The sequence below is a fragment of the Pteropus vampyrus genome, unplaced genomic scaffold (genome assembly GCF_000151845.1).
Source record: "Pteropus vampyrus isolate Shadow unplaced genomic scaffold, Pvam_2.0 Scaffold1, whole genome shotgun sequence".
In the NCBI taxonomy this organism is placed as follows: Eukaryota; Metazoa; Chordata; class Mammalia; order Chiroptera; family Pteropodidae; genus Pteropus; species Pteropus vampyrus.
Window position 1 is genome coordinate 23,671,743 of NW_011888782.1, and position 25,189 is coordinate 23,696,931.

A 25,189-nucleotide genomic window follows, 5' to 3' on the forward strand; every position below is an offset into this window, starting at 1 on the left:
AGTAAGAGGACACTGCAACCAACTGTGCACAGGAATCTGATAACAGATGAAATGGACCACTATGTCTTAAAACACATACTACCACAATTCATGTATTATGAAACAGATAATTTGAGTAGCTCTATAACTATTAAGAAAATGGAATTTAATAAATATTATACAGCTACAGTAATCAAACTACGTGGTACTGGCAGAGGGATAGACACATAGATCAATGGGGCAGAATACAGAACCCCAAAATAGACCCACACGAATATGCCCGACTGATGTTTGACAAAGATGCAAAACCAACTTGGTGAAGAAAAAATAGCCTTTTCAACAAATGGTGCTAGAACAATTGGCCATCTGACCACAGGCAAGAAACAACAAAAAACCCTCAATCTAATCTAAGTCTCACATCTTATACAATCTTATACAAAACTTAATTCAAAATGAATCATGAACTTAAATGTAAAACACAGAACAACAAAACTTTTAGAAAAACAGAGGAGAAAATCTTCAGCATCTAGGGATAGGAAAAGAGTTATTAGACTTGACAACATAGCATGATTCATAAAATGAAAAACTGATATAATGAATTCTATCAAAATTAAAACTTTTTGCTCTGCAAAAGACTCACTTAAGAAGATGAAAAGATAAGCTACACGCAGGAGAAAGTATTTGCAAACTACATATCTAGAATATATAAAGAATTCTCAAACTAGATACTAAAAAACAAACAATCCAATTAGAAAACAGGCAAAGAACATGAACAGACATTTCACCCAAGAGGATATACAAATGACATAAAGCTTATGAAATGATGTTCAACATCATTAACCATTAAGTAAGTACAAATTAAAACCACAGTAAAGTATTATGACATATCTATCAGAATGGCTAATAAAATATAGTGATGACACCAAATGCTGGAAAGGCTGTGGAAAAACTGGATCACTCACACATGCTGGTGGGAATGTAAAATGGTATGCCACTCTAGAAAATTGTCTGTCTCCTAATAGAATTTAAGCATGCAACTATCACATGACCTAGCAACTGCACTCCTGGACATTTATCTCAGAGAAAGGAAGACATCTCTTCACACAAAAGCCTGCATGTGAAGGTTTATAACAGCTTTATTTACAACAGCCAACAACTGGAAAGAACTCAGATGCCCTTCAATGGGTGAATGATTAACTATGATACATCCATACCATGGAATCCTATTAAGCAATAAAAAGGAACAAACCACTGATACATGCAACAACCTGAATAAATCTCCAAAGAATTACACTGAGTAAAAAAACTCCAGTCTCAAAAGGTTTCACACTACATGGTTCCATTTATATAATGTACTTAAAATGAGAAAATTATAGAAATGAACACCTTAGTGGTTGCCAGAGATTAAGGAGCAGGAGGGAAGTGGATATGGCTATAAAAGGGCAACTTGAGGGGTTCTTGTAATAGGAATGTTCAGTATCCAGTATCTTGACTGTATCAACACCAATATCCTAGTTGTGATATTGTATTATAGTTTTGCAAGATGGCACCTTTGGGGGAAACCAGGTAAAGGTTATATAGGATCTCTCTTACAACTCCATGTGAACCTATAATATTCTCAAAATAAAAGTTTAATAACAAAAGCAACTTTACACATACATATTTGTCTGCAACTTTATAAACAGTTAAATTACACACTATATGAACACACATAAAGAGAGAAAAAAAACAAGTGTTCTAAATGTTAACAATTGGTGACTCTGAGAACTCTGTTATAAGTCTGCAGGTTTTCAAAATAAAACGTTGAGGGAAAAGGAATAGTCTCTAGTTTCTATATCCTTTGGTTATTACTTGAAATTGCCAATATCAAGGTTACTCATATCTGGTGGAGTTCTGTGCCTTCTTAAGTACCCATAGCCTGGAGAAAAAAGCAACAGACCATGTGGTAGTGGCCTTTGAGGTGTGATCTAAAGGGAATTAAAAACATCCTGATGACTGGAGATAGAGCATTTCATATGGTAATACACAATAACTTAAGTTTTACTGTGAAAAAAACAAGCATTACCAATCTACTCAGCATATTTGGAAAGCATGAAGTTCTATGCCTGTCAATGGGAAGAAAAATAGTTCTTTGCTTTTTTTAGGCATGAATTTGCTTACTTCTCTCAAGTATAAGAACACCTGCTCCACCACGAGGCAACTGTTAGAACTTCTTTGAGCTGTTAAGGGAAATGTAACAGAGGTGTGCTTATCTATAGGCAACAACACTGGCTCTGGAACCATACAGCGCTGGATTCAAGTCACTGCCTATAACTATGTAGGCCTCAGTGAAAAATGATGATGCTAATAAGATTAGTGTGTGACTCTCTGAGGATTTAACCCATTTACCATTTACGTGGAGAATACTTGCCGGTGGTATTTGTGGCTGCAGCATTTACCTCTAGACAACTAATGGATTACAGTCCTGACCTTATTCCCAAAGTTTGCCATGAAATATCTTGATTGTATTATTATTTTTGCATCACTCTAGTACATTGATAGTCTTTGGAAACAAATGACATCATTCCATTTACAGCATTTTGTTTTTAGTAATGGTATTTCTATTTACACATTATCATAATTCTCAATCGCTGAAAATGTCAAATCCTAGAAAATGTAGTATTCCTACACGTGATAATGAAATTAATGCTGGCAGCAAGCTGCACTTTTTATTCTAAATGGGAAAAGGGTTAATGGTACAAGAAATGTAAAGGGCTTAGCACAAAGTAGAGCTCAATATATTTTGCTATTATTATTAGCATTTAAAATTATTTCATTAAAGTAAAACAGCCAAAAGAATATTTATGACAATAATTACTCATGAAATTATTTTAAAGTTAATATTTACCTCACATTACTTTAAAATTATATGACGTACTATAAGTTATAAAATATTTTATATCATAAAAATTATATAAATACAGGAATTTTGCTTAGAAGACATCAAAATATGGTGAAATGAATACAATATTTAAAATCAGAAGACTCAGAGTTAAGTCCTGACTCCACCACTTAACAGGCTGTGTGATCTCTGGACAATACTGAAACTGCCTCGGATTTCTCATTTTCAAAACTTAGATTTAAAAAATTAGATAATATTCTGTGCAACAGGATTGTAGAGATGAAAGTTCAGAAAATCTACACAAGAATACTTCATAAAGTTAAAGCACTTGTGACATTAGCAAATACAAGTTTTTACATTCCTGCATGAAATGTCATTCGTTATAATTAAACGTTGAATTTGACAGAAAAACAATTTCTGAAGATAATATAAATGATTAAGAAAAATTAGGGGATTTTAAAAATGGGGTCACTGAAATTTTTCTTCTTTTTTTTCCCCCCTCCCACAGGCTCACGGCGTGCACCCGGGGCACTTTGGCGCACTTGGGTTGTCTGGTGCCCCGCGTAGGGTATGGTCCGTGGCTCCACCGGGGGGGCGAACCCAGGACCTTATGCATGTAAAGCAGAAGTGGTAACCACTACACTATGGAGCCACTCCTGTCACTGAAATTTTTAATACATCTTTACATAAAAGACAAATGTATATGTTCAAAATATTTTACCAGAGACCTCAGAGTTTTAGGTAGCCCTATATTTTCAGTCCTGAATCTAACTTTTTTAAATGCAAACCAGAGACTTGTGTCTCTTATGAAAGCTAGATTAAAAGGTTCTAACATGTTTTAGCAAAGATATCCTTTAATTTGGGTAACTGAGATGGTTACCTCTCCCTTCCCTACAAATTGGTGCCTCCTCTCTTCCTGGAAATATGAGTATCCATCTCGCTATCACCTAGTACAAACCCTCCTAAGTTTCATATCTATTCTGTCAAGTCTAGCAGTCTTCCTTCTCAGTGTCCTTTTCACCTGCATCCCTACTGACATTATTATAGTTTAGGCTCTCATTACCTTCTGCCTGAAGTAATGGAATCACTTCCCAACTAATTTCCTTGCTTCTAATCCTTCTGCTCTGACAATCCATCCTATTATCACTGCTAAATTAAATATTCTAAAATCCTACTTTTGCTATTTCCTATTCGAGGATTATCCCAAAAGTACAAAATACTCAGCCTGGAGTATAAACAGAGTCTAGAAGCTGAATAAAGTCTAGAAGCAGTTGCCACAAAATCTAGAAATAGCCTTTACTGCCATAGGCAGATGACATGTTGCCAGTGAAGCCCAACACAGGACAGAATTAACATTAAGTTCTCTGGGATCTATGTCCACCCAAAATGGAGATGTAGGTCACAAAGCTAACAGAGGATCAAATTAAAAGAGAGGCAAAGTACTCAGACAACGGTAATGATTAGAACTGATATCTGGAACAAACAATAATGTAAAAGTGTTTCCTAAAAATAGGACAGAACCTACCTGGTAAAGGCAGGCTGCTGTTCCAAGGAAAAATGCAATGATGTAATTAAAATCCTCACCATCGCTCTGCAAAAACAAAATAAGAAATTACTTTTTTTCTTGTAGAAGCCTATTTCCAAAAACAATCCATTGGGATAGGACATAAAAATGTTTATACGCAAATGGTCAAATTCTTCACAAAGTGGTGTATAAAATTCTCAAGTCCTAAAAGGGAAACATAAAATGTAGCATAAGAACAAAGGAGTGTGAGGTATAGGAAAACCACCAGTCTTCTTCTATGTTTTGGCCTCCCTATAATTTCATTTTACCCAAGAGAAGATGAAAGTCACTGGGAAAAAATTTCCATATAAAAGCCTCTCTTATCTCTACTGAAGAAACCACATAAAAATGTACAACAACCCAGTTGGCCTATAGTTAGTCCTGCTCACTAGGGTCACTACTTGACTCAAATAAATAGATAAACTTTACTATTTAGTAAGGATATCACTGAATTGTCCAATAAAATAATTTGACATGGTGTGAAAAAGAAAATAAACAATAAAAACCACAACCTGAAAAGTCCACTAGAGTGTGCTAAATCCCAAAGAGAAAAGTTAGTCATACATGCTGAGCTAGAAAAACATCATGCATAGAATATTTCTTTTAAAAGAAAACTAATAGAAACATGTAACAGCTCATGTTTTTCTATTCCTTTTTGATTCCTCTTAAGTATTGGTATTTGTTATTTCTTTCAATGTTTTTGTAAAGTAGAACATAAAGCCCAACCAGGAGCATTCAATTTCTTTCTTCCAGGGAGGAGCATTAAATTTGGCCTTTATTTTAGAAAAAAATATCTGTATACAGTAAAAATTTCCACAAGACCTGGCAGTGTCCCTCATGACCAGGTCTTCATGAAATAATAGAGAAAATTCCTTTTCCACTTGCTATTGGGCAACAGAACTGACTGTGAGGCAGAGGGGGAGTAGCTTACCTAAGTGAGGTGACCTTAAAACAGAAAACATTTATCTGTCTGGGATGCTTCAGGCCAGTTCTACCCCAGAGGCAGGGAAAGAGAATTCCAGGTAAAGCGAGTACAGTCTCAAAGAGGGAAAAGGCTAGGATGACTCCCAGATGTCTTGTTTAGGCAACATTTGAATGATAACATTCCAATTAAACTGGGAATACAGGAGGAAAAATACATTTGAGAGTAGAAACTGAGCTCATTTTGGACATGCTTTTTTGGAGTTGGTAGTGGGACATTCAAATAATTATATTTTAGAAGATATTTAAGTCTGCTTCAGGAAAGGATCTGACCTAAAGATCTAGTTAGTAGTCATCTATTTAAATAGTAGTGAAATGAAAAAGAGGCCTATAACAACCAAGTGCAAGCCTTCACTCTTGACTGGTCTCTAGATTAGATAGAGGAAAAAATACCACGAAGGACATTTGGGTCAATTGTGGAAACTTAAATAGAGACTTTACATTAAATAATACCACACTGATCTTAAATTTCTTGGGTGTAATAAAGGGATTGTGATAATATATGATTAGAAAAAACATTGAATAATTTTGGAATATACTGTCACGAGACTTATAATTTCACTTTCAAACGATTCATTTAATAGAGAAAAAAAGAAAGGTAGGTATAGATACAGGTGACTATTAATTGTATTTTTTTAAAACCTTTCTGTAAGTTTGCATTTTTCAACATAAAATGTTGTGTAGTGGCGGGGATGGGGAGCACTGCAGAAGGAATGCAGTTAGCATTAATATGATGCTAGGTGGAGGGCCAGGGGAGGGAGGGAGCAATTGGGGGGATCGTCTTATGAACAATATAGATGGTCTAACTAATGCACTATACACTTGAAACTAATTTAAATAAATAATTTTTTTTTAAAAAACTGATGGACAAGGTAGAAAAATCCTTTGCATCAGTTGTGGTGACATTTCGTGAAAAAAAAAAATGTTGTGTGGTAGGGGAAAAGGGAATACAGATGAAAAACAATGTAATAATAGATCTCTAGATACAGATATAAAATGATCTCCTTTTTCTCCTAACAGGTAGAAAAAGATATAAATCAGTATGAAGGGTATACTGTCATTTGTATAGAAATAATTTTAAATGAATAAATAATATATAAATATATACATATAACACACACACACACACACTAGCATATGCATATAATCTCTCTAGGATATACCAGTGGTTTACTCTAGGGAGAAGTTAGAAAAAAATTACTTTGTGTAAAAATTATAGGCTCTGAAATTTACCATGTGTACTGTACATTTTACTGTGTATGTACATGTATCAACTTTTTTTTTAAAGACCATTATGAAAATATCCAAGGATAAGGTATAGAGTTAGAAGAATATAAAGCCAAGGACAGAACAATGGAGAATGGCCACTATTTAAAGGACAGGTGGAGAAAGAAAGTTTACCAATAAACTGAGGAATGAGAAGAGAAAGAAAAAAAATATAGCAGAAGAAAATTGTTTCATGGAAATGAAGGGATGAGAGAATGTCAAGAAAAACTATGTAATACAGCAAACAGTGGTGATTTATTTTACTTCTAAGTTTTCTAAAATAAACATTTTTTAAATTACAAAGTAATTTTAAAAGGAAGAAATGAACAGTATGTGAGATGGGGCAGAAAGGGCACACAGGACAAGGCCTCGAAGATGGGTGCAATATTTGACAATCAGAAGGTTACTGGTGAGCTTAAAGATAGGTATTTGAAAAAACTATGAAGGCAGAAAAGAGATGACAGGAGACTAAGAGAACAGAGGTAAGAGAGTAGAGACAAGAAACATGGTCTACTCCTTCAAAAACTCAGAATAGAACATACATCAAGAGGTTCTTTCAGAGTTTTTGTGTTTTAAAGATTGGCAAGCCTGCCGATAAGCTGAGAGAAAAGAGCCAGTAGAGAGGAAGCAGATGAAATGTAGGTGAGGGAATAGCCAGAGGTTGGGGAAAGGTTGGGCAGAGGTTCAGAAAGGGGACAGAAGTTGGAGGTGGGACAGGACAGAGCGATGACAGTAGGGGTGGAGTGGTGCAGGGAAGGAGGGGGCAGAGGTCAGGAGTTCAAATAAAAAAGTTTAAAACATCACATTCACTTTTGAGGAATGACAGAGTACCAAAATATTGCTTTGAAAACTGACAAAGGGAAAAAATTTTAAGGTGAGAATGAAGAGGTAAGCAGAGGCTTATGTAATAGCCACACAATGTATTAAGATACTATTAAAATGTTTGTTATAATTAGGCTATACTCATTTTTTAATCAAGTGAAAAAAGGCTACAAAATTATATAATAGCTATGTATACATGTAAATTTGTATATATATATGTATCTATGTATATGTATATATAAAATACAGAGAAAATGTGGAGATGATTTTTATTTTCTTCTTCATGCATTTCCCCCCAATTCTTTAACAATGAGCACAGAATCAGGAAAAATACTTTTATTTCTTTTGAAAGCAAGCAAGCACTGCTTAAAATATTAGCATAGATATTATACCACTAAATAAATCAAAAACTTCCACTGAGCTTTAATAGGTATGTGATTTCTTTAACAGATGCATGAGAAATAAAGAACTCAAGAAATAAAAGCAAGTTAATTACTTCTGCTTTGTAGTAGCTATTACAAACAATTTTAGAATCAAAAAGTCTTAGAACATTTGTCCTGAACTGGTCCTCGAGCCTATGTAGTCTAAAACCTGCAACTTGCAGAACAGGAAAATAAGATCCAAAAAGGTAAAGTAATCCATCCCAGGTATCCTAACTTCCATGCCAACATTTCCACTGCTGTATCAGAAAACTCAATGTTTTCCCTAATGCAACACATGCAAATTACGTCTAGGTTGGTATAAGCCTAATTAATATCATTGTTTCAAGGTTGATCCTTAAAGGAAAACAGGTAATATAAACCGAATGTGATAAAAGCTTATGCATTCATGAGGTGCCAACTCACAATAAACTTATTAACATCTCTAAACTCAGAACAAAGTTAGCAAATGAATGAAAATATAATCTAATTTACACATTATTGTGAACACCAAATCAAATTACCAACTTAAAAAAAAAACTGTACTCATTCTAAACTTCCCCAGTCTAAACTTAGATACCAAAGAAACCTTCAATGCTACATAATTTTAATAAATCCCTTGTTATCACCCTAAGAGGCAGTTATTAATCTAGAAGAAACAAACTTGTGCTGAATTTTCAAACAACATTAACAATATAGAGAAATATTAATTCATGTGGGTTCTCAAATTTAAATGTGCTTCAGGCACCAAGTTACATACAAGAAGATAAATGTGGCAATCATTTTTAGCGTTTGAAAGAGCGTTTAGAATTCATGGCCTTAAAGAAGTAAACTTTAAATTGATATATTGCTCATACTCAGGAAATATACTACACATTTTCAGCTAGATGTAAAAATATGATCCCCAACTAAATCCTTTGCTCTTAAATCAAGTATTAAAGAAATACTGAGATCACTTAATCTGGGTTCTGCCTCTCTGCTTCCTCTATCACCACTATGATCTGAATGACTCCACTACAGATAACTTCAAAACAGATAAAGGTGTAAGTCCCATGTCCTGGATTTTCATTCACATCTACATAGCAAACTACCTCAAAAATATCTACTTTACTGACCAAAAATTATCTATCACGACTCCAGAGATTATTCCTGACACAAAATATAACAAACCAGAGAAAACACTAAGAGTATGTCTTAAGTTCAATGGCTTAGGTGGAAACAAAAAGAACCTTTTACCCAAGTCATGAACAATGACAAAATAGGATCTAATGAGGGAGAATTAAAAGTGAGAGACCTCAGGTCCCCAATTTTGCATGTATTTTTCTTTCAGGTTGATTCAGACTATAAAAGATGTACTTGTTGAAATTAATCTGGTTTGGACCCCTAATCCAGTATACTTATCACAGTGACCTCTGCATTCTGACATTTCATTTTCTCCTTTTCTTTGCCAATCATCCATTTTATCTTTTAGGACATGATCCTTAGAAGGCAGATATTTCCAACACTACATAGTACTCTCTCATTATTCTTATAACAAGACAAAGAAAAATATTTCCAAGCACCAGTTACTTACTAGAACATTTTTTTCTACATAGATATAAAATCTCCAAAAACTGGAGTAACGGGAGTCTCTACTTTTAGTCTAGTGAATTTCCAAAAGCGGTGATTCTCATTTAGATGAGAGAATCAGAATTTGTTGGAAAATCTTTTAAAACTACCTGTGACTGCATTTCTCCCAAGCTTGCACGCTATTGTTTCCTCGCTCTTCTGAGCACCTTGTTTCAGGAACCTTAACTATTGATGAGTGTATGCTGAATATGTCAGATGGGTTACAGCAAGACAAAGATTTAAAAACAATGCTAAGGGAACATATGCAACCAGTTGTCCCTAGTTTCCAGATAGCTAAAAATCCCAAATGGACCAATTTACAGTTCCTTGGATCAAGTAAGAAAGAAACAATGTTGGAGTAAATTTAGTCTAGGGCAACAGTGAAAAAGAAAGATTCCATGTCAACCATCAGAGAGACACATCTTCAAAGATACAAGCATCCAGAGAGTCCCCAAATTATAAATGATCTACTAATAAAAAAGACCACTCTAACCTTTTCCCTATCCATAATTACCCCATGACTGGCACAATTTTAAGAAACTGTTTAAAACAGAAAACCTTCAAGCTTCTAGGGAAACTGTTGACTCTAAGATAAAGACAAAAAGAAGCTACAAAAACCCAGGAAAAATGCTCAGCATTCCCTGGCCTTTCAATATTTACCTTTACTCTGCCTAAAATTGTGTTACTTGAAAATCTACCTATTAAGCTGGGTTAATAAAAGTTGTTTTTTTTTTTTCCTGCTTACATAACAAGTGCTAATAAATATTCATTTTTATTATGTAAAATCTAAATAGGTAATATATTTATATGATTCAAAAATAAAAATAACATATAAGAAGGTATATATTGTTAAGTCTTGTTTTTACTCTGCTTCCCATCTGTCCAGTTTCCACTACATTTATTCGTTTCTTATCTTTCCAGAGTTTCTTTATGAAAATTAACATACTTTGTTATTTTCCCAGGTCATCTTTGGTGAGAGTAGTTGGGGACTGGTGGGTGCAAGGTCAGAGGACCTGGTCTGTCCATCTCTCACTGGCTTCCTCAAAATGATCACTGTTCTCAGAGGACAAAAAATTGTACATCTGACTTTGAAACATGAATCAGATTCCTGAACCTGAGCTCCATTCCAGCTGGGGTTCTGAGGTCCCTTTCTGGCCTGTGTGAATGGGAAGGTGCAGCCCCTCCAGGAAAAGAGAAAGCTTCATCTACTGTTTCCTAAGAGCTAACTGTACTTAACCTAAGTGGAGCCACACCTAAGGAAATATCAAAGTTGGAAGAACTCTCCTCCCTTTCCAGTCTTTGTTTTAATGTGAGGTGTGTGTGTGTTAAATTAATAGACTTTCATCTATAGATCAGTTTTAGGTTTACAGATAATTAAGCAGTACAGAGTGCCCATATACCTGTTCTTTCCCCTGCTCAGTTTCCTCTATTATGAACATCCTGCATTAATGTGGTACATTTGTTATAACTGATGCACCAATAGTGACACATTATTAACTAAAACCCATAGTTTACATTAGGGTTCACTCTTTGTATTGTACATTCTATAATTTTTGAGAAATGTATAATGACTTCACCACCATTACAGTAACATACGGAATAATTTCACTGCCCTAAAAATCCCATGCTCCAACTATTCAACCCTTCATCCTCCCTCCAAACCCCTGGCAACCACTAATCTTTTTACTATCGCTATAGTTTTGCTTTTTCCAGAATGTCATATAGATGTAATCATATAGTAAGCAGTTTTTTCAGACTGGCTTCTTTCATTAAGCAATATTGAGTTAAGATTTGGCCATGTCTTCTTTTTGGTTTGATAGCTCATTTCTTTTCATTACTGAATAATATTCCATTGTACAGGCTGCCAGTTTGTTTATCCATTCACCTTTTGAAGGACATTTTAGTTACTTCTAGTTTTTTGAAATTATGAATTAAGCTGAGATAAACATTCATGTGCAGGTTTTTGTGTGGATGTAAGTTTTCTGCTCATTTGGGTAAATGTACCTGGGAGCATGATTGCTGGATCTTATGGTTATGTTTAGCTTTGTGAGAAACAGCCACACTATCTTCCAAAGTGACTGTCTCATTTTGCATTCCCGCCAGCAATGAATGAAGAGTTCCAATTGTTCCAAATCTTCATCAGCATTTAACATTGGCATTTCTTTGGATTTCACCATCCTAATAGATCTTTAGCGATATCTTATTGTTTTAATTTGCAATTCTTTAATGACATATGATGTTGAGTATCTTTTCATATGCTTGTCTCCTGGACATCGACTTTGGTGAGGTGTCTGTTCAGTTCTTTTGCTCATTTTTTTTAATTGAATTTTGAGTTCTTTGTACATTTTAGACACATGTGCTTTGTCAGATGTGTTCTGCAAATATTTTCTCCTAGTCTGCAGCTTATCTTTTCATTCTCTTAATGTCCTTCGCAGAGCAGAGGTTTTTAAATTAAGTCCAATTTACCAATTTTTCCTTTCATGGATCATGCTTTTGGTACTGTATCTAAAAATTCATCGCCAAACCCAAGGTTATCTTGGTCTTCTGTTACTTTTCATAAGTTTTATATTTTTTGTTTTTCATTTAGGTCTGTAATCTATTTTGAGTTAACTTTTTTGTTAAAGGTGTAAGATCTATGTCTAGATTCATTTTTCTGAATGTCTAGATTCATTTTCTTGTTCTAGCACCATTTGTTGAAAAAAATATCCTTTTTCTACTGAATTAGTTTTGCTCTTTTGTCAAAAATCAGTTGACTATATTTTAAAGGTATATTTCTCGGCTCTTTATTCTGTTCCATTGATCTATTTGCCTACTGTTTTGCCAGTACCACACTGTCTTAATTATTATAGCTTAATATTAAGTCTTGGAGTTGGGTAGTGTGTCCTCTTCTTTTTTCTTCAATATTGCATTGGCTATTCTAGGTCTTTTGCCACTCCGTATACACTTTAGAATCATTTTATCAATATCCATAAAATAACTTGCTGGGACTTTGATTGGAATTGTGTTGAATCTATAGATTAAGTTGGGAAAAACCCGTATCTTAACAATATTGCATCTTCCTATCCATGAACATGGAATATCTCTCTGTTTATTTAGATTTCTTTGATTTCTTTTATCAGGGTTTTATACTTTTTTTTATATAGATCTTGTATATACTTTGTTAGGTTTATTCTTAAGTGCCTCAATTTTGAGGATGCCAATATAAATGATAGTTATTTTAATTTCAAATTTCAATTGTTCCTTGCTGATATATAGGAAAGCAATTGACTTTTATGTATTAACTTTGAATTCTGTGACCTTGCTAATAATCACTTGAGTGCCAGTACTTGATTTTTGTATACAGACAATCATACTATCTGTGTATAAAAACAGTTGTATTTATTCCTTCCCAATCTCTATACCATCTGCTTTCTTTTCTTGTTTTATTACATTACTAGCTCTTCCAGTAAAATGCTTGATAGGAATGGTGACAGGTGACATACTTGTCTTGTGCCTGATCTTAGGGAGAAAGTATCTAGTTTCTCATCAAATATGATATTAGCTGTAGGGTTTCTTTAGATGTTCTTTACCAAGTTAAAGAAGTTCCCCTTTATTTCTAGTTTCCTGTGAGTTCATGAATAGATGCTGAATTTTGTCAAATGTTTTTTCTGCAACTACTGATGTGATCATATTATTTTTCTTCTTTATAATGTGATGGATTACATTTATTGATTTAAAAATGCTGAACCAGCTTTGCACACCTAGAATTAATCCCACTTGGTTGTGGTATATAATTATTTTTATACATCATTGGATTTAATTTGGTAATACTTTGTTGGGGTTTTTTGCATCAATGTTCATGAGAGACACTGGCCTATAACGTCTTTTTAAAATGTAAATTTTCTGAGAACTCTCAGCACTATCAGTCAGTTACATGTAAGTGGGATTTAGTTTAATCAGAGTAGAGGCATACCTCAGAGATACTGGGGGTTTGGTTCCAGACCACCTCAACAAAGTATCATAGTAAAACATGTTGTAATCTTTTTGCTTTCAATTTGTAAAATCCCAACATCTGTGAAATATAATAAAATGAGGCATGCCTGTATTGTCTGAAACCTAAAAAACAACTGCGATGAAGCAAAGACATTACTGATCAGAGGGAGAACATGAAACTCTTAGGAATTAAGGCAGGCATTAAATAGGTAGAGTAGGTCAAATGCATGAAATGCTGTAGTTTACACTACTTTCCTTAGTTTTGAGGTTTGTAAATCAGAAGAGGGAGAAGGAAAGAATCGGTCCAAGAAGAGAAAGAACAGGAATATCTGAGTGCCTGAAAGAAATAATTTCCTTTAATATGTTTTGGATATATAACAGCACTGTCTGAGTTTTAAGTTAGAAGTAATGTGGTCTGAGCCTCAGGTTCCACAACTTATGCAGTCTTCTGAGTTAGGAATGGTAAGGTTGTGTGGCATAAAAGTTTTTCTCTACCCAGGTCTGCTCACTTCCCTTATTTATTAATTTGCTAATTTCAAACAATCAGATAATTTTTTAACCAGAGAATTTTAACCTTCGAGTACCACCTTCACAATTTTTGCCAATTCTAAATACTAATTACACCATTATTTATGTAATAAATTTCATAAAGTTGATCTTTTGTTAAAATTATTTTGAAAGGAAAGTTTTATATCTCTATCAATATGAACTAGTATCCCTTACCATAGATATTATATATTAATATATATTAAATACATAATTCTTAAAATTAAAAATCTTCACCACTCTATCATCTAAAGTCATCTATTGTGTAACCACTGATAAATGTGTCCCATACATTGAGAAATACTCATCAAATCCACCCCTTGTCCTTCATTTGATGAGCAATAAAACTGAGGACCAGAAAGTAAGGAGAGGCTACTCAAAGTCACAGAGTTAATCAGTAACTGAGCGGAAGCCAACCTTCTCTCTTTCTTCCACAAACAAAAATCAACTCTTCATACACCTAACACTAATATTCTTTCCACTACATCAAATTAAAAAAAAAAGTAAAAGAGTTTCTTATTTATTAGTTTTTTTTCAATTGGCAGTCTCCAAATTGCCTTTGTTTCTTTTTGGCACATTGACTAACTGGATCTAAATTAAACTCCTACTGGAATAAAGCTAACCTGGCTAGGGAAGAGGAACAAGAACGAGAACACCAAGGGACAACAGCCAGTGGTCCTGTGCCTTAAAGGGAAGGGAGGCTTTACCTGCGGGCCCAGGATGTTTGGAAGACGAATTGAGAAGTCATGAGATGCTCCTCCCCACATCATAATTGAGGGACAGTTCAGCTGCCTGGAACCTGTGATACCCTCTGCTACTGGCTTCATACAGCTGAGGACATTCAGAGGGTACTCAGAATTGTACTCTGAGTGTTCCTCAAAGTAACAGCAATTTAAAAAGAGAATATAAGGTGTGTTGAATGAGTTTGTATGAGTTTAATGCTGACCTCAAAAAAGAGAACTAATTTACAGTATGGAAGTGTCAAAAAGTCTTCAGAGAAAGTGAGTAGAAACAAAGGGGAAAAAAGCTATAGTCTGAAATGTGCTAAACTTTAAGAAAAGTTTAAAAAATTTTACAAAAATAATAAGAGAAAAAGTTAATATATTCTGATAGCCACAGTCTCTGAAAGAAACTCCACTGAAAACTAAATAGTTGGCAATACCTGAAGAGATCAGTGGTTTCACAGGTAGGCACCAACAAAAAAGGAAAAAGCAGCTAACTAGGATTACACAGAGGTGGGACAAAAACCTGCCCAAGAATGTCCTCTTCTTTCTTCCATTCCTCTCTGTTTACTTAGATCCTTCCAAGTCCAGCTTACCCCTCCTCCACAAAGCCTCCTTTTCCTATCCTGACTCACAATGACCGCTCCTCTTCTATACTCTGTGTCCTTGGCAATTATTTGTACATTTCTTTGCCTCTCTGATTCAACTCTAGGCTCTGAGACTGCAGGGCCCATGTCACACATATCTTAGTGTCCCCAGAGAACCCATAAACAGTGCCTCCTACAGAGTAGATAATAAATAAATATGTGCTAATTGAGTCAAAGAAACCAGCTAGAAATCAGTGGGGTCTATTTTTTTTTTTTTTGAAATCAGTGTTTTTAGAGGAAGGGGTGACTAAGGCAGGTATAAAGAATACAGAATCTGAGCATACATTGTAAGTTGTACTAATATCTAAATCAATTCAAATCTATTGTGTAACAAGTAAAATCAATAGTCACAGTCACTTGAAATTACAAAAATAGTACAGTACCTGCAGGAGACTTTCTATGGCGTGAAAGCCTCTAATTAAATTCAGAGCTCCACATAAAAGACTAAGGATAAATGCCACAATTCCTGACAGAGTGGCTGGTTCCAGTCGCTGGTGACCTGAAAAATAAAAGAAATGGTTAGAAATGAACATCCATATCTCATACCAATATCTAAACTTATGTAAAATAAAATTCACTGCTCAATTTAAATATATAGATGAATCTTCATAAAATTATCTAATGATTTATCTTAGTAATTAACTTTTTAAATGCAAAATGTCTGACAACATGACAGTTTCACTCCCCTGAACTCTAGTTAACTTATTTTTCTCTACATTTTTAACAAAGACATCTAACTTGCATTTGGGTTATATACTGCTAAGGAGTTCTCGCATATGGCAGTAAATCATGTAGAAAAAACCTTACTGCCTAAATATGTCTACCATTTGCAAGCAGTTGCAAATATTCGCCAAGGTGACTTTGCTTGGAAATTCACTGCATAATTCCTACTTTTCCTGAAAATGCTTAGAAAACATTTTTAAGGACCAATATAGTTTGCTTTTAAGCAAAACTCTCCCTTATTTAGGTTCCAGGGCTATAAATACCAGAGGATATATATGAAAGCTCATATATACGGCTGACCCTTGAACATGGGTCAAAATCCACTTACATGTGGATTTTTTCCAATAAATACTTATAGTACTTTAAATGCCTTTTCCTATGATTTTCTCAATAACATTTTTTTCTAGCTTACTTTATTGCAAGAATACAGTATATAATACGTACAAAAATATGTTTTAATTGACTGTTTATGTTATCAGTAAGGCTTCCGGTCAACGGTAGGCTATTAGTAATTAAGTTTTGGGGGAATTGAAAGTTACACACAGATTTTTGATTACACAGGGGTCGATGCCCCTACCTTCTGCGTTGTTCAAGGGTCAACTGTAATCACCAATGTGAACTCAACAATACAATGGAGTCTTAAAGCTATGAAGTTCCTGGCCTCTGAAGACCAACTCAAAGGTACAAATGAAAAAACACCAGTTGAAGAAGTGACTAGATTATCTTCACAAACACATTTCCTTATCTGTCAGGGCTTCAGCAGCATAAGACATTTCAATATTGTATTTAGTTACACAATAGCTTCCCTTCATCACCATTTTGCACTTAATAGAATTAACAAGAGTCCAAATGAAAACACAAAACTGCATAATCATCTAGACTCAGAAGGAAGACAGATGGAAAGAGAGGACAACAGAACTACATTTAGATTATTTTATTTAAATCACTGAAGTGTAAAAGCCCTAACAATGAAGTTAATGAGGTGAAACATTAATATAAGGAAGGGCTTACATCTTTGCAACTTATATTCAGCCACTCCAGCAGAAAAGCTTCCCTAAACAGTTCATAAAAACACAAAACCCACATTATCACAAAAAAGTATTCTTCAAGTTCAGCAGAAAATGCTAATATAACATCTTCTTAAATTTCTTCTGTGCCCAAACTTACTGCTTGGTCTCTCAATCAATTTCTTTGAGATTTTGATATGAAAACAAAAATTTAAATGCCTTTGTAAAGTACTGATACCAAGTTTTACATCAGTAGAGAAAAAAAATCTTACAATTTAAAAATCTATCCACTGGTCTACCAATTCGTTATGTTTTGCAACCCTTCTCCATCTCTCCTCATGGTGCTCCCTCAACAGTGAGGAAGAATTGGCTTCTAATTAAAAAAAAAAAAAAATCCTTAATATGGGCCTCAAGCATAAAACCACTTGACAATAGATTATTTAAGTCACGCTTAAGTATACAAAACAAGTTTACCTTACTAAAAAACTCAAATAATATTCTGTATTATAGTAGAAAACACTGGCTTTTTATGGTCAAGTAAAATATGGCTATTCTTGAATGGGAAAATATTACCATTTTTTAATGTGCTGGTCAACATCTATTTAAGGAGTAAATAATATGTCTATATAACTTAAATATTTATTAAGTTTCTAACACTCGCCTCTTGGCCTTGGAGCACACACACTCTTTATAATGACAGTATACCATTTATAAATTTTTTCAAAATGACCATAAATATTTTTAAAGGCATGAAAGCAAATGATAAGCCTCCTTTAACAAGGACAAGGCATGCATTATGCTAAAAACCACTGTGGGAAAGAAATTTTCAAGTGGCGATCCCCTCCCACTTCACCCTCTCCTCCTGGGGGAATGGTTGCCCAGAGAAAACTCCATCTGCACACAATAAGAGGGTAACACTCCTTAAGGACAACTTCACATTTTAACAGACTGAATGAGACCTTTAATCACATTTTAATGTATTATGTTTTATTTTATATGCTATTTTCTTCAGAAAAACAGATTTTATATCCATTGTTATCCACAAGTGCTTACTTCACAGTTCAATTTGGCACCATGATAGTCACCATTAGGAATAGTGGATTTGGAGCAATAACAAATGAGAGGCAATGTAGAATAAAATTTGTTTTTCTGAATCCAAAACAGCATCATGTGGTGAGTTTTTGTTTTGTTTTTACTATTATCGTCTTCTGCTATCATGCTTTTTCTTTAATTAGTCTCCTTGGGCCCACGAGTGGCATTTTCATTACAAAAAAATATTTTTTTCTCCAAAAGTACCTATGATTAATGGAGAGTTTACAAAAGTTTCTAAAGAAGAGCAAATTCCTTGGAACCAAAGGGCTATTGGTTCTAGTGAATTAATATTTTTATTCAGCATGTACATTTTAGCACAATTCTTTGTAAGATGCTATGCTTCAGAAGATGTGAAAATTGAATTACACAATCTATCCTGAAGGAACTTCTCATCTTTTAAAAGAGAGTGGATAGGTAAGCATATGAAAAGTAGTAAGTATTCTAAACTAAAAGAGTTAGGGAATTCTAAAGAGGAAAAATAACTGGGAGTAAGGTGGTAACACAGAAGTGGTAAGAGAATAAGGGAAAATCTTTAATGATGGATAAAATTTATACAAGTACAAATGAGAAATACCACATTCCATGCAGAGAAAAGAATATGAGAAAAGAACATGGAGATGGAAATGAGAGGCAAATAATAACAGCATCTTCAACCACCTCCCCCCCCCCCCCCGCCCCGCCCCACCCCTACTGTTTCTACCAACAGTGGCTGCTCTCAAGGTGCCAGGCACCAAGCGCTTTATATACACGATCTCATTTCATCCTTCCAAGAACCCAATGCAGTAGGCACTATAATTACCTTTCTTTCTTTTTTTTTTTTTTCCAGACAGAGAACTAAAGTTTAGGTAGATTGAGTAATTTTCCCAAAGTAAGTAGATGACTAGGATTTAAATCCAGGTAGCCTGACTCTAGAATTCATGCTCTTAACTGCTTTGCTATTGGGCATTGTTGGTGGTTTTGTTTAACTCAAAAGGACAGTCATGAAAAGAGGAGGAAATAAGGTTAGAAAAGAGGCTGAAGTAAATTAAATAGTCTGAAATATTAGGCTAAAATTTATGGGCAAATTAGACATTGGGGAATATTTCTAAGTATAAAGAAGGTAACTTCAAAGTGACAAATGAGTCCATGCATCAAGAGAACAAACCAACCCTAAATATTTAACCAACTTGATCTAAATGACATTTATAGAACACTCCACCCAACAATAGTAGAATATATGTTTTTGTCAAATGAACACAGAAAATTACTAAGACCATATTCTAGACTAAAACAAGTCTCAATAAATTTAAAAGGATTAAAATCATATAAAATTTGGTACCTGGCCACAATGGAATTAAATTAAAAATCAATAACAGAAAAGTATTTGGAAAATCTGTAAATATTTAAAACTATATAACACATTTCTAAATAACCCATGGATCAAAAAATAAACCAAAAAGAAAATTAAAAAGCATTTTGAACAAAATGAGAGTGAAAATACAATATATTAAAATTTATGAAATGTAGTTAAAGCAGTATTTAAAGGTATATAATATGTAGTACTAAGTGTCTGTATTAAAAAAGAAGTTCTCAAATAAATGACCTTAATTTTTACCACAAGAACCTAGAAAAGGAGCGAATTAAACTCTAAGTAAACAGAAGGTAGGAAGTAATAAAGATCAGAACATAAATTAATGAAATAAAAAACAATAAAAAGTCAATGAAAGTAAAAGCTGGTTCTTTAAGAAAATCAGTAAAAATGATAAACTCTAATAAGACTGATTGAAAAAAATGCAAAAGATAAAAATTACCAATATAAAAACTGAGAAGTGACATTACTACAATTCTACAGATATTATAGGTATAAGGGAATATTAACTTAATGCCAAAAATTCAATAACTTAGGTGAAATGGACAGATTCCTTAGATTCCTTAAAGGAAACAAACTACTAAAACTCACTCGAGAAGAAAGAGATACTTGAATAACCCTACATGCATTGAAGAAATTGATTTGTAGTTAAAAACTTCCTACAAAGAAAATCAGAGGCTTGAAAGGCTTCACCGCACTAAACATTTAAAGAAGAAGAAAAATTCTACAGAAACATTTTTCCAAAATTGAAGAAGAGGTAATACCTCCCAATTTATGAGACCAGCTTTAAACCTGATAGGAAAGCCAGCCAAAAACATTACAAAAAAGGAAAGCTATAAACCAATTCCCTCATGAATACAGGTACGAAATATCTTAAAATTTTAGTAAATTGGGTCTGACAATATATAAGAAAGATAATATATCATAACCAAGTGGGGTTTATCACAGAAATGCAGGGTTGGTTTAATATTTGAAAAGCAATGTAATTCACCACATAAAGACTTTAAAAAGAAAAATCCGATCATCTCAATAAATGCAGACAAAGCATTTGACAAAATACAACTTATATTCCTGTTTTTTTATAACTAACATTCTATTTTCAAAATCTTGTAGATATAATTTGAAGCTGACGAGACTATTTCTTCCAGGAAAGATATTTGTTGCTTCTGCCAGGTTCTTTGGAGGATAGCACTGTGTAATCAGCTCAATCCAATTATAGAGATCAGTATGATTCAAAACTAAACTGCAGACCAATAAAAGCCTGTCTACTGCATATTCCTGTCTACCCATATACCTAGAGCACAGCCATCCAAGATCCTAACCCAAGGCTGGAAGGGTTGCTCATGAGGTTCACCACCTTGGTGGGCCCTGCTCTCTAATCCCTGTCTCCCTAGTCTTGAGAGCCTGACAGCTGTTCCCTCCAGAATTGGTATAAGGCCCAAAGGGAAAATTTTGTAGCTCCAAACATTGGGTCTCCATCCTCCTCTGTATCTGAGTAATTCTTAGTTATCTTGTTGGATCTCCAAAGACTTCAGGAAGATTATATTTTAGATTAACTTCTACATTATATATTAGATCTATTTATACTATAAAATATATACATTCCATTCAGCTTTGCTACATGTATTTAGTGAGACTACTGGTCTGAATTAACTATTCTATCACTACTGTTAAGTGGAAGTCTTCAAAGTAACAACTCCTTGTTTATTAGTGATTTAAAAAATTAAAATATAATACACATACAATAAAATTCCACCTTTTAAAGTGTGTAATTCACAAGTTTTTAGTATATTCACAAGTTGTGCAGCCATCATAATCATCTAATTCCACAACACGTCACCCCCAGAAAGAAAACTCATAACCATTAGAAGTAGTCACTGCCTATTTCCCTCTACCCCTCCAGCTCTTGTCAACCACTAATCTATTTTCTGTCTCTATGGATTTGCCTATTCTGGACATTTTGCATAAATGAAATTTTAAGTATGTGGCCTTTTCTATCTGGCTTCTTTCACATAGCATAATGTTTTTAAAGATCCATACATGTTGTACCATATATCAATATTTCATTCCTTTTTTTATTAATAATATTCTATGGTATGGATATACCATATGTTGTTTATCCATTCATCAATTGATGGACATTGGAGTTGTGTCCACTTTTCAGCTGCTATGAATAATGCTAATATAAAAGCTCATGTGCACATTTTTATTTAGACATACATTTTTAATTCTCTGGAGTATGTACCTAGGAGTAGAATTGCTAGGTCATATGTTAACTCTGTATTTACCTTTTTGAGGAACTTCCAAAGTATTTTCTGAAGCAGGCACACTATTTTACAATCCTACCAGCAACGTATGAAGGTTCTAATTTTTCCACATCCTTACAAACACTTGTTATTCTTTTTTTATTATAGCTATCCTAGTAGGTATACAGTAGTATCTCCTTATCTTTTGCATTGCATTTCCCTAATGATTAATAATACTGAGCATCTTTTCATCATGTGCTAATTAGCCAGTTGCACGTTTTCTTTGTAGAAATGTCTATATAAATCCTTTTCCCATTGTAAAATTGATTTTTTTAATTATTATTATATATTCTGGATACAAGTTCCTTATGATTTGTAAATATTTTCTTTGTGTCTGTGGATATTCTTTTCAATTTTTTGATAGTGTCTTTCAAAGAACAGAAGTTTTGGATTTTGATGAATTCTGCTTTTTCTATTTTTTATTTTTTTCACTGTGCTTTTGGTATCAAATCTAAAAAAACCATTGCAGTCTACGGCCATGCCACCCTGAATGTGCCCGATCTTGTCTGATCTCAGAAGCTAAGCAGGGTTGGCCTGGTTAGTACTTGGATGGGAGACCACCCTGGAATACCAGGTGCTTTATTTTATTTAAAAACAAACAAACAAACAAACAAATAAATAAAAAATAAAAAAATAACATTGCCTAATACAAATTTGAAAAATTTACCTTCGATTTCTTCTAAGAGTTTTATAGTTTTAGCTGTTAAATTTAAGTCTTTTATCTGTTTTTAGTTTTTAGATAGTTTGTGAGGTAGGAGTCCGTCTTCATCTTTTGCATATGAATAATAACTTGTCCCAGCATCATTTGTTAAAAGACTATTCTTTCACCATTCTTTTGGCATTTCTGAATTAACCATAATGCAAAGATTTGTTTCTGTATTCTTGATTTGATACTGTTGATCTATGTCTAGCCTTAAATCAGAACTATATAGTCAAAGAATCAGCTTTTGGTTTCATTGAGTCTTCTCTAATGCTTTCCTATTTTCTTTCATTTTATTTTATTTCTACTCTAATCTTTATTATTTCCTTTCTTCTACTTGTGTTAGGTTTAATTTGCTTTTCTTTTTCCAGTGTCTTTAGGTGGAAGGTTAAGTTATTCATATGAGATATTTATTTTTTAATAGTATGTATAGCTATAAATACAGCTTTAGCTGCACCTCATAGGTTTCAATATTTTGTGTCTTCATCTTCAGTCATTTCAAAGGACAAATTCTCCTTTGGATTTCTTCTTTAACCCATTCATTATTTAAGATTGTATAATTTAACTTCCACATGTTTGTGAGTTTCCCAAATTTCTTTGTTATTAATTTCTAAGTTCATCCATTGTGGTTGCAGAATTTACTTTGTATTATTTCTAACCTGTAAAATTTACGAAGTTTTTTTTTTTTTTACAGCTTAGCATAAGATCTATTCTGGAAAGTGTTCCATGTCACTTCAGAAGAATGTATTTTCTATTGTTGGAGTATTCTATGTTTGTTGGTTTCTGTTGTTGTTCAAATCCTCTATTTCCTTGTTTATCTTTTGTCTAGTTCTATCCATTATTTAAAGTTGGATGTTTGTCTTCAACTATTACTGTTTAATCGTCTATTTCTCCCTTTATTTCTGGCAGGTTTTGCTTCATGTATTTTGAAGTCTGTTCTTAAATATATATGTGCTTATAATTATTATAACTTAATTGACTCTCTTATCATTATAAAATGTCCTTGTCTCTAGCAGCAATTTTTGTCTTAAAGGCCATTTTGTCTGATATCAGAATAGCCACTGCGGCTCTCTTTTGGTTGCTGTTTACATTATGTATCTTTTTTCCCCTTTTACTTTCAACTTAATTGTATCTTTGAATTTTTTATCTTCTCCTATGCTTGCAGAATTTTTTTTCTCCCATGCTTGAAGAATACTCTTTTTAAAATTTGCTCTTACAATCTCTGACTTTTGATTGAAATGTTTCGACCATTCACTTTTTGTAAATCTATTTACATGTTGTTATTGTTATAATAGATTTACATCTGCCATTTTACTTATTTCTATATATCTCAAGCTTTTTGCTCTATTCTTCTACTATCATTGCATTAAGTGATTATTTTATACTGTAGCATTTTAATTTAATAATTTTTCACCATTTTTTGAGTTATTTGATTAGTGGTTGCTCTAGGACTCATCATGTACATCTTAACTTACCAGAAACAGCTTCAGGTTTATACTAACTTAATTCCAGTGAGTTATAGAAACATTACTCCTATCTAGCTCAATTGCCTTTCTCCCCTTTTTGTGGCGTTGTTATACATATTATGTTACAAATCCCAAATACAGTGTTATAATTATTACTTCACATAATTTTTGTCTTTTATAGAAGGTAAGAGAAGACAGTGATTATATTTTTATAAGTTTATAATATTCTTATTATTTCTGGCTTTATTTGTTCTTGTGGATTCAAATTACCATCTGGAGTCATTTCCTTAGCCCAATGCAGCTTTATTCCCATTCACCTACCTCCTTTGTGCCGTTATAAGAAACTGTACTTCTATATGTTATAGGCCCAAGAATACATTATACACATTGCTTTATAAAACTTTTTAAAGAAAAATGGACTTTTACTGTCTTTTATAATTACCTTTACCATTGCTGTTTGATTTTGTGTGTGTCTATGAGTGTGAGACTTCAAATAACTGACTGGGGTCACTTGCTTTCAGCCTGAAAAACTTCCTTTAGTATTTCTTGTAAGGTAAGTCTGCCAGCAACAAATTCTCTTATCTGCTTATTTGCAAATGTCTTTATTTCACCTTCATTTTTTGAAAGATAGCTTTGCTGGATACAAAATTCTTGTGGCAGGTTCCCCTCTACCGCTTTGAGCATTTTGAATGTGTTCTCCCTCTACTGTCAGGTCTCCATTGTTTCTGTTGAGAAGTCAGTTGTTTATCTTATTAGGGAGCTCTTGTGAGTGGTGAGTTTTCCCTTACTGTTTTCAAGATTTTTCTCCTTGTCTTTGTCTTTCAGCATTTTTTGTATGATTCATTTATTTGTAGGTCTCTTCCATATATTCTATTTGGAGTTAAATGAGCTTCCTAGAGGAACAGATTAATGTTTCTGAGTAAATTTGGAAACTTTTCAGCCATTATTTCTTCAAATACTATTTCTGCTCCTTTCTTTCTCAATTTTTGATTCTCCCACCATCCATATACTGATATGCTTAATAGTTTCCCATTTTCCTGAGGTTCTGTTCATTCTTTTTTCTCCCTGTTCTTTGGATTGCATAACCTCTATTGATGTATATTCAAATTTGCTAACTCTTTCTTGTGCAAGTTCAAATTT

The 25,189-nt window shown here is 33.6% G+C and overlaps 1 protein-coding gene and 1 pseudogene across 1 annotated transcript in view; one reads left to right on the plus strand and one right to left on the minus strand.

The window, feature by feature from the left end:
- SEC22A (SEC22 homolog A, vesicle trafficking protein) overlaps positions 1 to 25,189 on the minus strand; it is a 55,697-nt gene that overhangs the window by 4,889 nt on the left and 25,619 nt on the right. Inside the window, exons 5-6 of the mRNA XM_011369363.2 lie at positions 15,791 to 15,906; positions 4,386 to 4,451 (exon numbers count right to left, since the gene is read on the minus strand). Coding sequence (XP_011367665.1) covers positions 4,386 to 4,451; positions 15,791 to 15,906 — 182 coding nt within the window. The remainder of the gene's footprint in view (positions 1 to 4,385; positions 4,452 to 15,790; positions 15,907 to 25,189) is intronic.
- LOC111736777 lies at positions 22,352 to 22,469 on the plus strand (annotated as a pseudogene).